The sequence below is a fragment of the Lepidochelys kempii genome, chromosome 5 (genome assembly GCF_965140265.1).
Source record: "Lepidochelys kempii isolate rLepKem1 chromosome 5, rLepKem1.hap2, whole genome shotgun sequence".
NCBI classification, from domain to species: Eukaryota; Metazoa; Chordata; order Testudines; family Cheloniidae; genus Lepidochelys; species Lepidochelys kempii.
In genome coordinates, this window is record NC_133260.1 from 129,256,618 (window position 1) to 129,271,393 (window position 14,776).

Consider the following 14,776-nt stretch of genomic DNA (forward strand, 5'->3'; position numbering starts at 1 on the left):
CTGTTTAGATAAGCTATTACCAGCAGGAGAGTAGGGTTGGGGGGGAGGGGGGGGAGAAAACCTGGATTTGTGCTGGAAATGGCCCAACTTGATTATCATACACACTGTAAAGAGAGTGATCACTTTAGATAAGCTATTACCAGCAGGAGAGTGGGGTGGGGGGAGGTATTTTTTTAATGCTTTGTGTGTATAAAAAGATCTTTTACACTTTCCACAGTATGCATCCGATGAAGTGAGCTGTAGCTCACGAAAGCTTATGCTCAAATAAATTGGTTAGTCTCTAAGGTGCCACAACTACTCCTTTTCTTTTTGCGAATACAGACTAACACGGCTGTTACTCTGAAATTTGTATTATAGTGGCACCTGCTCAGCATTCTCATAAAGAAGTAATGGAAAACAGTAGTCTTGGTTCACAAAATGAGAAAAGAAGGTGTTTACTTAATTCTGTTGTTCTAATCGCCTGGTCATTACAGACCCCATCTTCACTCTATGTCCTAGATGTTTATATACATGGAGGTCACCAGATGGTGTGACAAAGAACCAAATTGACTATGATAAAGTGATGCTGGAGATCGAGTCTCCAATGGACAAAGACTTTCCTTACTGCAAGTCAGACCATCAACTGTTAGCTTCAAACATAAAATTAAAACTTAAAAAGATAGGATTTTCATTAGGTCCCCTGAATTTGGACTTGACCAGGATCAACAAAAATGATCCAACTTCTGTCCAGAATGGTTTTGAGGCATTGGCACAAGTGGAGGAGGAGAACAACCCCAACAAACTCTAGAATAAAATGAAAACTACTATGCTCAAAACTACCAAAGTACACATTCCAAAAAGTCAGCATTGGAGCACACCATTGTTAACAAAGAAGGTGTTTGAGCTGGTGGAAAAACAACGCATAGTAAAAGAAAATAGGTTGAAAATGAAAGAACATAGGAGAAAATACAAGGAACTGAGCAGAAAGATTCAAAGGCAGACTAGACAAGACAAGAGGAAATATATAAGGGCAAAATGTATGGAACATGAGTACTGTTAAAAAAAGTAGTAAAACAAAAGGTATGTTCACAGTGGTCAGACTTCTTACCAAAATATCTTCCCTGCACTCATAGAAAAAGATCATGATGACAGAGTCCTCACTCAGGGTGATGGCATTAAATACAGGTGGAAAGACTACTGTACCAAACTGAATGCCTCACCAGAGCCACTATAATGCAGGACAACAGAAAAGCATTTGGTACTGTCCGATATGACAGTCTTTGGAAGACACTGGCAGGCATGGGAGCGTAAAGCATCTTACTGAACTTATTGAAAGTTTCTACTACCACCAACAGACCACAGTGGAGTACGCAAGAATGAGTGGTTTTCCACTGAGACAAGTATGTATTTTTGTCTCCAAGCCTCTTTAACATATATGCAGAATTTACTACAAGGGAAGCCTTGGATGGTTTTGACAAATTGGAAGGAGCTGGGATTTGCATTGGCAGACTCCTCTTAACCAACCTCAGATATGAAAGAGACACAACACTCTCTACTACAACCACTGATGCAATGCAACAACTGTTGGATTTTATGAAACCAGTTGGTGAGGAATATGGACTATTCCTGAATGCGATGAAAACACAAAGCATGTACGTTGACATGATTACCAAAAATGGGATGCAACCGAACACCACAATAATGGACAAACTCTAGAGTAGGTAGATGAATATAATAACCTGGAATCACAACCAAGGAGACTGCTCCAGAAAAATCAGAAGACTAGGGATGGCTCACTCATTTACAACCTCCCTTAAGAAAGTGTGGAAAAACTGTGGCATCTTGGGATGTGCCAAGGTGCGACTGATGAAAAGCCTAATATGTTTCCATATAGGTTTATGGATGGGAATGATGTAAAATTAATGTTGCTGACAAGAAGAAAATTGAAACTTTTGAAATGTGGTGCTGGTGCTCTTGCCTATCCCCTGCACTGCTTTGCCACAGGAACACTGGATGTCTATGTACTAGACCATGCTAGGTAACATTCTGCACATATATGGGTGACTTTTATCTTCAAAGTTCCGTATAGACAATCAACCATTATGTCCAGTCTCCCCTAGCACTGTGATACCTGGGCACCTTTCCTAAGCAGTGTCCTGCAGAGATGTTGAAAAGAAGCTGAAACAACCAAGTGACGATCAACCAACAAATGATGGGTAAGCTTGGGTTACTGGAAATTACGTATTTTCCTAATTGCATTACACATGTATATGTAACTTGCTTACAGGTTGGTGTCTCTCCCTCACTCCTGTTGCCTTAAAATATAATCACTTTGGGGCAGAGTGCGGCTGCCTGTATATCTGAACAGCACTCAGCACAGTGGGGCTCCAATCCTGACAGCAGCCTCTGGGTGTTAATGCAATAAAAATAATACACTGTGAAGAGCTTCGGGCCTCTTTTCGCTCTAAACCCATACCTGGACAGTGGCTTAAATAGGGACACTATTCAAGATGCTCCTTCCTAGAGAACAATGGAGAGGGTGAAAAGTGGGTGGTGGTGGGGGGATAAGGGATGGGGGACTCAAGGTGGAGTGGGGATAGATAAGAGCATGAGGGGGCAGTGAAACAGGGTGAGGGTCCAAGGGGGTGAGGCCAAATAAGAGAAATGATTCCAGGAGATAGGGGCTCAAAGGGGAGCAAAGGGGTGGGAACAAAGAGGGGGCGAGGGTAGTCTGCAGGGGTGGAAGCAAAGGGGAGCAGATGCTGGGGGCATTTGGGGCACTTTGGGGGGTGGGGCAGGGACACTCTAGGAGAAGGGGCAGAGGAGTCAGGTAGTGGGGACACTCCAGGGGTGCGGAGTAGGGGTCGGAGCTAGGACACTTCGGGGGTTAGGTGGAGGGAGGACTTGGGACAGTCTCTGGGGAGGGGGCAGAGGGAGGTGGAGATGGGGGCACTCAGGGGGTGGAAGGAGGGTGGGTGCACTCCTAGAGAGGACAGAAGGGGCAGGGCACTCCAGGGGGATGGAGGGTACTCCAGGGGGTGGGGGACAGAGGCATTCCAAGTGGGGGGGTCTGTGTAGCAGTGTGGGGCACTCTGGGACCGGGGCTGTGGCGGGCAGTGGGGCACTCCAAGAGGGAAGTCAGGGAAGGAGGTGGTGGTGGGCACTCGGGGGGGGTGGAGGTGGGGGGTAGGGGCAGTCTGGGGGGTGGAGGCAGAAGGGGGTCAGGGCAGGCAGGGGGGCACTCTGGTGGGTAGAGGCAGAGGGGGGCAGGGGCACTCTGGGAGGGCGGGTGGTGGCGGTGGTGAGTCACTCAGGGCGCACGGGGGGCGGTTGGAAGGGGGTGGGGCCGGGGGTCACTCTGGGCGGACGGGCGGTTGGAAGGGGGTGGGGCCGGGGGTCACTCTGGGAGGGCGGGTGGTGGCGGTGGTGAGTCACTCTGGGCGGACGGGCGGTTGGAAGGGGGTGGGGCCGGGGGTCACTCTGGGCGGACGGGCGGTTGGAAGGGGGTGGGGCCGGGGGTCACTCTGGGAGGGCGGGTGGTGGCGGTGGTGAGTCACTCTGGGCGGACGGGGGGCGGTTGGAAGGGGGTGGGGCCGGGGGTCACTCTGGGCGGACGGGCGGTTGGAAGGGGGTGGGGCCGGGGGTCACTCAGGGCGCACGGGGGGCGGTTGGAAGGGGGTGGGGCCGGGGGTCACTCTGGGCGGACGGGCGGTTGGAAGGGGGTGGGGCCGGGGGTCACTCTGGGAGGGCGGGTGGTGGCGGTGGTGAGTCACTCTGGGCGGACGGGCGGTTGGAAGGGGGTGGGGCCGGGGGTCACTCTGGGCGGACGGGCGGTTGGAAGGGGGTGGGGCCGGGGGTCACTCTGGGCGGACGGGCGGTTGGAAGGGGGTGGGGCCGGGGGTCACTCTGGGAGGGCGGGTGGTGAGTCACTCAGGGCGCACGGGGGGCGGTTGGAAGGGGGTGGGGCCGGGGGTCACTCTGGGCGGACGGGCGGTTGGAAGGGGGTGGGGCCGGGGGTCACTCTGGGAGGGCGGGTGGTGGCGGTGGTGAGTCACTCAGGGCGCACGGGGGGCGGTTGGAAGGGGGTGGGGCCGGGGGTCACTCTGGGAGGGCGGGTGGTGGCGGTGGTGAGTCACTCTGGGCGGACGGGCGGTTGGAAGGGGGTGGGGCCGGGGGTCACTCTGGGCGGACGGGCGGTTGGAAGGGGGTGGGGCCGGGGGTCACTCTGGGCGGACGGGCGGTTGGAAGGGGGTGGGGCCGGGGGTCACTCTGGGAGGGCGGGTGGTGGCGGTGGTGAGTCACTCAGGGCGCACGGGGGGCGGGTGGAAGGGGATGGGGCCGGGGTCACTCTGGGCGGACGGGCGGTTGGAAGGGTTGGACTGGGGGTCACTCTAGGCAACGGCGCGCTTCCCCAGGGCAGAGCTCGGCGCCGCGCGGGCCCAGGCCGCACTCACGCACCATGACGGTGGCGATGATGGAGAGCAGCGCGTCGCTATAGGCCAGGAGTCGGGTGGACGCCTGGGTGCTGCCCAGCTCCCCGCTGTGCCGCGGGGGCCCCGGCGCCGCCTCCCCCTCTGCCTGGGGCCGCAGCGCGGACATGTAGCCACCCGGCGGAGTCGCGTCCTGCAGCCAGCGGGAGAGGGGAGGACTGGGGGTGGGGGAGGGGAGTGATATAAGCCCGGCCTCTAACGGCTGAAGGACCGCCTCCCCTTCCCGCGGGCCACGCCTGCCCCTTCTCCGCGGAGTCACACACAGAGCGTGGGCAAGGGAAGGGGTGAGAGGTGGGTTCGGTCAGAGCTGGGCCGGTACAGGCAGAGCTGAATCTCGGGAGGGTGGGGGATGAAACAGGCAGAGCTGGGTCTGGGTGGGTGGGGTCTGAGGGGTAGAGTGGGGGATGGAAGAGGCAGAGGGGAGTCTGAGGGGTCAGAACAGGCAGAAGCTGGGTCTCTGGGGGTGGTGGATGGAACAGGCAGAGGTGGGCCTCAGGAGTCTGAGGGGTGGGGGTCTGTACAAGCATAGCGGGATCTATCGGGGTTTCTGAGAGGTTCTGCATGGGGGTTGTCTTCCCTTAGGGGATGCTTCATCTTTCACATGTCTATGAACATCTGTGTCAGTAGTCCTGAGGTTGCTGTCTCTGTCAGCATCTGGGTCCACCCAGCATCACTCACTGGAATGTTCCTGTGTGAATGGAGTTTGCCCTGTGGCCAACCTTCAAGCATTCCAAAACCATGAGCCACCCAAATCAGAAGAAGTTTAAAGAATAATAATACATTTTGGAGTCTTCTGATTTTTCAGTGTTTAGGGTACAGACAAGTACCTTTTTGGGAAAAAAAAATCCCCACACCCAAAGAGGAAAACACTTTATTTAAATTAAAGAAGACATTCTCAGGTATTGACTCCAGGAGCTGGAGCATTTTTCATGAGACATGCAACACAATGGCAAGAGTTGGCAAATACTGCTTGAGTGCTGAGTGTGCTTGGCCTTGCATGGGACATAGAAGATGCAGGCCACACCTTGCAAAACATCTGTTCAGATCAGAAAGATTTTCTCACAGGGTGAGATGCATTCTAATAGTGCATCGCAGACCTCCTCCCTTCACAATCATCCTAGCAACTACAAATGTTTGCATGGAAAGGTTGACATTAATAGTGTTGTATATTTAGGTGTTGCTAGTTCAGTTTAACAGCTGGAAACTTGGGGAGCGAGCACCATGTGACAGGTCAGCTCTGGGGACTGCTAGCAAGGGATCTGTGATCCACTGAGCACAGTTTGGAAACCACTAGTCTAAAGAAATAATAACCATGCAAAGCACCTCAGGACTAGAGGATGGATAAATTGTACTGCTGTAGCAGCATTTCTAGGTGTGTTAAGTATAAGAATTAATGTATAGTAGCACTTCAGATGGCAGATGTATGCATGCATGTTACTCCAATGTGTGTTAGTTGGTCTCAGTTGTAATTTAAGTATGGGATACTAGGGGATTGTTTCAGAGTAACAGCCGTGTTAGTCTGTATTTGCAAAAAGAAAAGGAGTACTTGTGGCACCTTAGAGACTAACCAATTTATTTGAGCATGAGCTTTCGTGAGCTACAGCTCACTTCATCGGATGCGTACCGTGGAAACTGCAGCAGACTTTATATACACACAGAGATCATGAAACAATACCTCCTCCCACCCCACTGTCCTGCTGGTAATAGCTTATCTAAAGTGATCATCAAGTTGGGCCATTTCCAGCACAAATCCAAAAAACACACCAAAAAATCCAAAAAACACACACACACAAACTCATGGCCCACCTTGATTACCATGCACATTGTAGGGAGAGTGGTCACTTTGGATGAGCTATTACCAGCAGGAGAGTGAGTTTGTGTGTGTGTGTTTTTTGGAGGGGGGTGAGGGGGTGAGAGAACCTGGATTTGTGCAGGAAATGGCCCACCTTGATTATCATGCACATTGTGTAGAGAGTTGTCACTTTGGATGGGTTATTACCAGGAGGAGAGTGAGTTTGTGTGTGGGGGGGTGGAGGGTGAGAAAACCTGGATTTGTGCTGGAAATGGCCCAACTTGATGATCACTTTAGATAAGCTATTACCAGCAGGACAGTGGGGTGGGAGGAGGTATTGTTTCATGATCTCTGTGTGTATATAAAGTCTGCTGCAGTTTCCACGGTATGCATCCGATGAAGTGAGTTGTAGCTCACGAAAGCTCATGCTCAAATAAATTGGTTAGTCTCTAAGGTGCCACAAGTACTCCTTTTCTTTTTAGGGGATTGTTATAGTCTTCATGAGGGGAAAGATTGTAAAAAAATCTCACTGATGTGCACAAAGCACCATTATACATTTTTGCTCAGTCACAATATCAGCTTGTTATATGTATAATAGACCACAATACTCCTGTGTAGAGAGATGGAGGAAGGACAATCACATATCTACAAGGAGAGAAGGTGGCACCATTAGCTGGAGGATATAGGGTACGGAAATTTCTCAAAGAAGAGAAGCACATCACTCATCTCAAGGTGAGGAGGAGGAGCAGCAAGAAGTGGGGCAATGCACATTTCAGGTAGCTTAGATGATTATTCTGTTATAATTTGACATAATTAAACATGGCTTAAAATGAAAACAAATGTCAAACTTTGGAATGACTTTGTGCACCCTAAAATGCCTCTGGCACTGTTTTTGGTGTTTTGAAATGCTTCAACTCCCAAAAGTAGCTGCTTTGCAGTAGGTGTGATAACCAGTAAGCTGGGGTGAGGAGTATTAGAGATCATAATCAATAGCTTACTTAAGTCATTTCTTTTAGGGGCACTCACCACCATCAAAGCTTCCTGCAGCTAATACTTAAATTGTAAAGTCTTATCAGTTTCCTGTGTAAGCAAATGAGCCTGAGTAAACATTTAAGTAGCTTCACAGAGTTCCTTCTCTATTCTAAATTGGAAAGGCTGGAGGCTAAGCTAGGCAAGTGAGGAATGAGTTGGTTAATACTTCAGCTGGAGTTTACACTGAAGTTTCAATTAGCACTGGCCAGAGTGAGCAGCTCTAAAACAACTCTGGTTAATACTTCAGTATTTTAAAACTAATATGTTTGCTGCAAAAAAGCACCTCACATGCATGCCATATTTCATATCACTGTTTGCTTTTTTTTTTTTTTTTTTGCATTGGACCATGAACATGTCAGTTTCACCTGGGCATTCAGTTAGTTTCCAGTCAATTTCACTTGAACACTTGTGCACTAGAACAGTGCTGCAAAGCTTGTGCTTTAAACACTATAGGATAATGTATGAATGTTAACAAAAAAAAGTGGGAACTTTAAAAAATGTAATACTTTTAAAATCCTGCATTTGGGACCAATTTGACACTGACAGTGTCCTTTAATCTTTTTCTAGAAAATCTTCTCAAAGGGGGAGTGAAGATACATAGGAATTGAAGCTTACTCTCTGCCCCTTGACTGATCACACAGGAGTGAAACCGCACTGGGTTAAGACTGATCAGTTGGAAGTTGTTTCCAGGACAACTTACTCTGTTTGCTCCATGGAAATAGTAAAGACTCATGCACCTGCAAAGGCTGGACTAGATGCCTTTTCTTGCAGTACTGGAAGACACTTCAGGTAAATTAACCATCAATTCTGATGAGTGAGCAACTGTCCTCATCAGTTTTCCAAACCAACCTGTTACCTGAAGTAAAGAAGTCAAAGGAATTCTGCAGTTGGATGTGTACTGTATCATAGACTATCAGGGGTGGAAGGGACCTCAGGATGTCATCTAGTCCAACGCCCTGCTCAAAACAGGACCAATCCCGAATTTTTGCCCCAGATCCCTAAATGGCCCCCTCACAGATTGAGCTCACAACGGTGGGTTTAGCAGGCCAATGCTCAAACCATTGAGCTATCCCGCCCCCCTCTAGATATGCCCTGTAGATATTCCTGAGCCTGTAGGGGAAGATTTTGCAAAGCATAGTCTCTGAGTACATGAAGTATGTTAGAAGTCTCTAAAATTCAATAATACAAAATAGTGAATAGATGCACCATGGTCAGGTTAATAGTCCCATGGTATACAGACCCTTTCAGGGTAATCCTAAAGGCCAGCACAACCCTGCTCCAAGTTCTGACCGGTACTGAGAGTTCTAGTTCCTAGAGGTCAGGAGACAGAGCAAGCAAGGCCTGTTGGGAAGGGGGACAGGTGATAAGTCGGGGCGGGAAAACTTTTTGGCCTGAGGGCCGCATCGGGTTTCGGAAATTGTATGGAGGGCCGGTCAGGGGAGGGGGTCGTGTCCCGGCCCCCACCTCCTATCAGTCCCCCTGCCCCGGAACTCCTGCCCTATCCAACCTGCCCTGTTCCCTGACGGCCCCTACGGGACCCCTGCCCCATCCACACACCCCTGCTCCCTGTCCCCTGACTGCCCCTGTACCTCCTCCCCTAACTGCCCCCCACCGCCCCATCCAACCCCATCCAACCCACCGTTCTCCTTCCTGACTGCCCTGCTGGGACCCGCCGCCGCATCCAACCCCCCCTGCTCCGTGCCCCCTTACCGCGCTGCCTGGAGCACCGGTGGCTGGCGGCGCTACAGCTGCGCCAGCTGGCTGGACGCCTCCACCGCCACCATGCAGCACAGAGCACCGGGTCAGGCTGGGCTCTGGAGCTGCGCTGCCCCAGGAGCTCACAGCCCCCCGGCCCAGAGCATTGCGCCCACTGTGAGGTGAGGCTGCGGGGGAGGGGGGACAGCAGGGGAGGGACTGGGGGCGAGCCTCCCGGGGCAGAAGCTCAGGGACTGGGCCGGATGTGGCCCGCGGGCTGTAGTTTGCCCAACTCTGTTATAAGTGAAGCCTATTGCATAGAACAGAGAGACAGCCAGGGGGAGCAGTGTGCCTGGGAATTTCTTCAGTCCTCTAGGCCCTAGGGAAGAGAGCTGGGAAAGAAGCCAGGGATGTCCAGAGGCCTAGAAAAGGCCAAGACTAGGGATGCAGCTGGGACTCTCACTTTGAAGGAGTGTCTCCTTTATCAGTAAAGCAGTAGTTTCTTAACATTGTGTCAGAAATAAGAAGTTATGCACATAACTAGCCTAGTGAATAGTTCGTTCTTATATATTGTCTTTATTCTCGCTCCCATTGTTCCCCTGGTTGCATCTTTCTTTTGAATTAGAATGTAAACTCTGGTTTGTATGGTATGCGGTAGGGTCCAGTCCTGACTGGGGGTCTTTGGGATGGCCATAATACTGGTAATATATTTAAACTTTTTGTTATGGTGTGCTGGAGTAGAATTTTTATAATTGGATGAGTTGGTGGGTACCATGAGACTTGTTCATATGGTGTTGCAGGTTTATGTAAATGGCCGCAGCTCTTGTAAGCCTGTGTTTAACTCTTGTGTAGCATGTAATATGTGGCTCTTTGTAGTGAAAAATTATATGTTAGTGTTCTACAAGACTGGAAAGTGGTCACTTGAATACAATTATAAGCTGTTTTAAAACTATATATATTTCTGCAAATTTTATGTCTCAGAATTGCGGCTGAGGTAGTGTAAGCTGAGTAGAGTAAAACACAAATACTATCTAAAGGCACTTATTTTGGGGGGAAGTTGAAAACTGAGTTTATGTTTGGGGAAATAGCTTCAACCATAAGTATGGAATAGTTCTAATCTGAGAAATGAGAGTATAAAAAGGTGCATTTTCAGTGCTGCATCTGTGGATTCAGTCATAACTATTCTATTTAATGCACATAAAATCAGACAACTTTTTACTCCTGCAAAACACAGTTCTAGCAAAATGAAGTGGATTCTTATCTGGTTGGTTTATCAGCAGAATTAAATTCTGTAAGCACCATTACCTGTGCAATCACACTATCTTCATTATTTCTTTGCCACCCCACTTAAAGCTATATGGTTACACAAGTATTACTGAAGGCAACATTTTTTCTGCAGAATCTGTTGCTGGTAGTGATGGATGAAGAAAATAATCTTTTACTTCATTAGACTGAGCTTGCAGAGCTGAACTGGAGAACAGGTGTCAACTGAGCTAAGGTGAGACAGAAATTACTGAGACAAACATAGAATAGGGTTGCCAGGTGTCCGTTTTTCAACCGGAACGCCTGGTCGAAAAGGGACCCTGGTGGCTCCGGTAAGCACCCCCAGCCAGAGCCCTCACCCCAGGGGTGGGCAGACTGCGGGCCAAATCCGGCCTGCCAGCCATTTTAGGCCAGTCCTTGAGCTCCCGCTGGGGAGCAGGGTCTGGGGCTTGCCCTGTTCCAGTCGGGGAGCTCAGTGCGGCTCCCCGAAGCCACAGCATGGCCCCCCTTCGGCGCTCCAACCGGGGAGCAGGGTTGGGGGCTGCTCCACGTAGCTCCCGGAAGCAGCCACGTGGCCCACCTCCGGCGCTTCAATGGGAGTTGCATGGGCGATGTCTGCGGACGGGGCAGGGTGCAGAGCGGTCTGGCTGCACCTCCATATAAGCGCCAGAGAAGGGACATGCCGCGGCTTCTGGGAGCCGCTTGAGGTAAGCGCTGCCCAGAGTCTGCACCCCTGAGCGTCTCCCCACACCCCAACCTCCTGCCCAAGCCCTGATCCCCCTCCCACCCTCTGAACCCCTTGATCCCAGCCCGGAGGACCCTCTTGGACCTCAAACCCCTCATTCCCAGCCCCACCCCAGAGCCCGCACCCCCAACCAGAGCCCGCACCCCCTCCCACACCCTAACCCCAATTTTGTGAGCATTCATGGCCTGCCATACAATTTCTTTTCCCCGATGTGGTCCTCGGGCCAAAATGTTTGCCCACCCCCTCCCACACCTCAACTCCCTACCCCAGCCCAGAGCCCCTTTCTGCACCCTGAACCCCTCATTTCTGGCCCCACCCCGGAGTTTGCACCCCCAGTTAGAGCCCTCACCCCGCCCTGCGCTCTAACCCCTGCCCCAGCCCAGTGAAAGTGAGTGAGCATGGGGGAGAGTGAGCCATTGCGGGAGGGGGAGTATAGTGAGTGGGGGTGGGGCCTTGGGGAAGGGGCAGGAAAGGGGCAGGGCCTGGGAACGGGTGGGGTTAGGAAGTTCGGTTTTGTGTGATGAGAAAGTTGCCAACCCTAACAGAACCATTTCTACAGTAATTTCTCAGAATAGAACCTTCCTTCAAACATGTGTAAAAGTCTGCTGCTGTCCAGTACTCCCTCTTGTGGCCAAGGAAGGACAGTGCCTGCTTGGTTTTTTAGTACCTCCTTCGTGGGGTCTGGTTTACTAGGTCTTTTTACAGAGCACAAACCAGTTTTTTAGTATCCTGAGTTCACTCCCACTCTGGGTCCATACAAGAGACCAAGTAGGCTTCCTTTCCCCATGTTCATGAGACCCTAGCCCTCCTCCCACAGCTGGGCTATACTTCAGCCTGTCCCTTTCTCTCTTGAAACCAGGAATCCCCATCTCTCCTCCTGGGAGTTGGGTGTAATTCAGGTCAGCTATAGGGCCTCAGGCAGCTTCTCCTCCCATTGACTCTTTTCTCCCAGTCAATCCTTTTGCTTTCAGACTAGAAGGATTCAGCAAGCAAACTTTCTCCTGCTATTGTCTCCACTGCTATGAGGGAGGAGGCAGTATATATGCTGATCCCCTTCCAAATGCTCATCCCAGTTGGCTGCGAGAGATGCTGATCCCCTTCCAAATACTCATCCCAATATGCCTTAGGTACATCAGGCATCCCAAACCATTGAAGAGCCACGCCCCAGACAGGGGGGGATTGAATGAACCCTCGGCCCGCCTATCCTCAAGGGGACAGACTACCCCATCACACTTGGAAAACAGAGGAGAGAGGACCTGTGGCAAAGATTCAATTACATATGTTTTTTTTTTATAAAGTGCTCTTGGGCTGAGCTCAGCTCTTAAATGATGTGATAAATATTGGCAGAATATGCACGACTTGAGCTGGAACAGGTGCAGGCCTCTGGACTGGAGCTGAAAATGTAATTGTTGAAGACAAAAAAAGGGACTTTGGTTTGGTGTATGTATAGCTGCATTGTGTAGCTACATCTAAAGTTAACATAGCTGAATTGTTTCCAGTCTAAAAAGTCTGCCAGTTGCTTATATAACACTCAAACTTTCACCTATCAAAATACTGCTTTTTGTGACTGGTCCCCAAATAGAAAGTTGTATTTTTTTTTTAAACTTGAGCAAGAAAAAGTTCAACTGTTCTTCAGCAGGAAAAAGGGATGGGGAAAATATCTTGCTATTAAGCAAAATATTTCTTTTAAAAATCACCTGGTTGCAGATGTGTCTTGTGGTATGGTGACAATCCACTTGGATTTTTGTAATTTATAATACTTTCAACATACTTAACACATACACTGGTTTTTAATCATAAGGTAGCAGGGATGTACTAGTAATAATTTCCCAGTTCTGTATTAATGCAGTATATGTGTCCATAGCGGAAGCAGTGGAGCATGAACTGAAGATGTGTATGGAATGAGGTAAAGCGTCATGAAATGGAGTGCATCATAATGTGTATTTACAAAGTTTTGAGTGCTTCACTATGTAAACATTTCTTTACCTATTTGTATGCAATGCTATCTTGACAAGGCTGATTTCCCCACTCTGGCACTTTGAGTCCAGAAGGTGGGGGCCCGCAAGGATCCTAAAAACGAATACTGGCCACTCCAGGCTGGTATTAAACTCCCAAGGTTACAGCTTTTCTCTGACCTTGGATGGGTAGATGCTGCCACCACCCAAATGCAAAAAATCCCCTTCGGACCCAGGAAGGTGCACTTGGGAATTCCTCCTTGTGGGGTGCCCTCAAGCCCTTTCACCCCGTTCGGGAAAGAGCTGAGAAAGAAAACAAAGGAAATCAGCTGTTGCCACCAGCTAATTAAACAACATTAAACCTCTTAGGACACAAATATCCCAATCCTGTTCTTAAAAAGGGTAAATTTTATTAAAAAAACAAAAAGAAAGAAAATACATCTGGAACTTAGGCTATTGCTAGATTTAGAAAGAGCAAATGTAATAATTAAGCATCAAGAATGGTTTTCTTGAGGTCCAGCTTAAAGGTTACAAGCAAAAAAAAGCATTTGGGGGTTAGCACAGAGGAGTCCACAAGCCTTACAGAAATAAAAGAGATAAACCTAATCGCATCTTTCTAGACATTTCTTGCTCTACTTACATATCTGGGATTTCAAACTGAGTAGTTTTTAGATATGATCTGGTGATTTTCATACCTGGTTCACAGCTTTTTACAGCATAGCTTCAGCCCTGTTTTTGGTCTGTCCCCTCTCTCCAGAGAACAACAACAGACAGACAAAGGGAAATTTTTTTCCCAATTTTAAAAAGTTCTAGCACTCCCATTGGCTCTTTTGGTCAGGTGCCCACACGCTTCCTTTTACCTATGGGCTTTTTTAACCCTTTACAGGTAAAGCAAGTAGAGAATAGCTACTAACAAAGATTTTGTAGATAACTGGCTGGCTGGGTGTCCATAAAAGGGAGCTATCCCCTCTCCTTCATTTCTCACATATCTAGAAGTATTTAAACTGTGTCTGGTTTAAATTCTTCACCTGGATCCAAGCTAAGGCCCTGATGGTGCAAATGCTAACACACAGAACAGGTCTGTTGCAGTGAGGAGGTGCTAAGTGGCACTGCCTCCCCAGTTGTCTCTCTCTGCCTCCCCAGACAAAAATCCCAATAATGAGATGGGGAAAAGGGGGTTCAGAAAAACTCTGCAGTTCCTTCGTAGGACAGGGAGCTGTGATGCCTCTTCTGCTTTTAGCCACTGATAGCAGCTTCCTTTGCCGCTCCCTTGTTGGCTGTACATATCCCAGTGGTACTTCCAGCCTAGCAAAGAGGTCTATGGTATGCTTGCAGGGGAGATTGCATTGGAGGAAAGAGACCTCCCATGAGAATGGCGAGGCCTCATTATAAAGAATGTAGAGACATCACCTCACCTCAAAGTGGGGTAGAAGAATAGGGACAGAGTCTGGGAGAATTGTAAAGATGAAAACATGGTGGGGAGAGACGCAAGTAAGCCAGTGAGGTAGGTGATCAATCAATCAAAGGGAGTGAAAAGGAATGGGGGCAAAGAGACCCAAATTGGGGAGAGGATATTGGCATGTTCCCTTCAACACGTGTCTGGTGTTTGCCAAATCTTGTTGAGTTAAAATGCTAAGTGGTAAGCTAAAATGTCTTAATTTTAAATCTTTCAGACCTTTTTTTGACCTCTTCAAAGTTTCCTGTACTTCTCCACCTTTGGGTTGGCTGTCTATGGGCCTACGTGTAAGTAACTTATGTGAGTAGCCTAACTGAGGTCAATAGGAACACTCTTACCTGTTAACTTATGTGTGTAGATATGTCTACA

The 14,776-nt window shown here is 49.3% G+C and overlaps 2 protein-coding genes across 20 annotated transcripts in view; one reads left to right on the top strand and one right to left on the bottom strand.

Moving 5' to 3' along the window:
- Positions 1-4,651, bottom strand: part of TMEM175 (transmembrane protein 175) — a 50,296-nt gene extending 45,645 nt beyond the window's left edge. For all 3 annotated transcript variants that reach the window (XM_073345825.1, XM_073345824.1, XM_073345823.1), the window contains exon 1: positions 4,438-4,651. In XM_073345825.1, coding sequence (XP_073201926.1) covers positions 4,438-4,578 — 141 coding nt within the window. In that variant the 5' untranslated portion in view covers positions 4,579-4,651. The remainder of the gene's footprint in view (positions 1-4,437) is intronic.
- LOC140911854 (S-adenosylmethionine synthase-like) overlaps positions 4,239-14,776 on the top strand; it is a 57,970-nt gene continuing 47,432 nt past the window's right edge. For 3 of the 17 annotated variants that reach the window (XM_073345838.1, XM_073345844.1, XM_073345839.1), the window contains exons 1-3: positions 6,705-6,993; positions 7,861-8,082; positions 14,625-14,707. In XM_073345838.1, the coding sequence (XP_073201939.1) occupies positions 8,006-8,082; positions 14,625-14,707 (160 nt within the window). In that variant the 5' untranslated portion in view covers positions 6,705-6,993; positions 7,861-8,005. The other 14 variants (XM_073345834.1, XM_073345832.1, XM_073345827.1 and 11 more) reach the window with 14 other exon arrangements.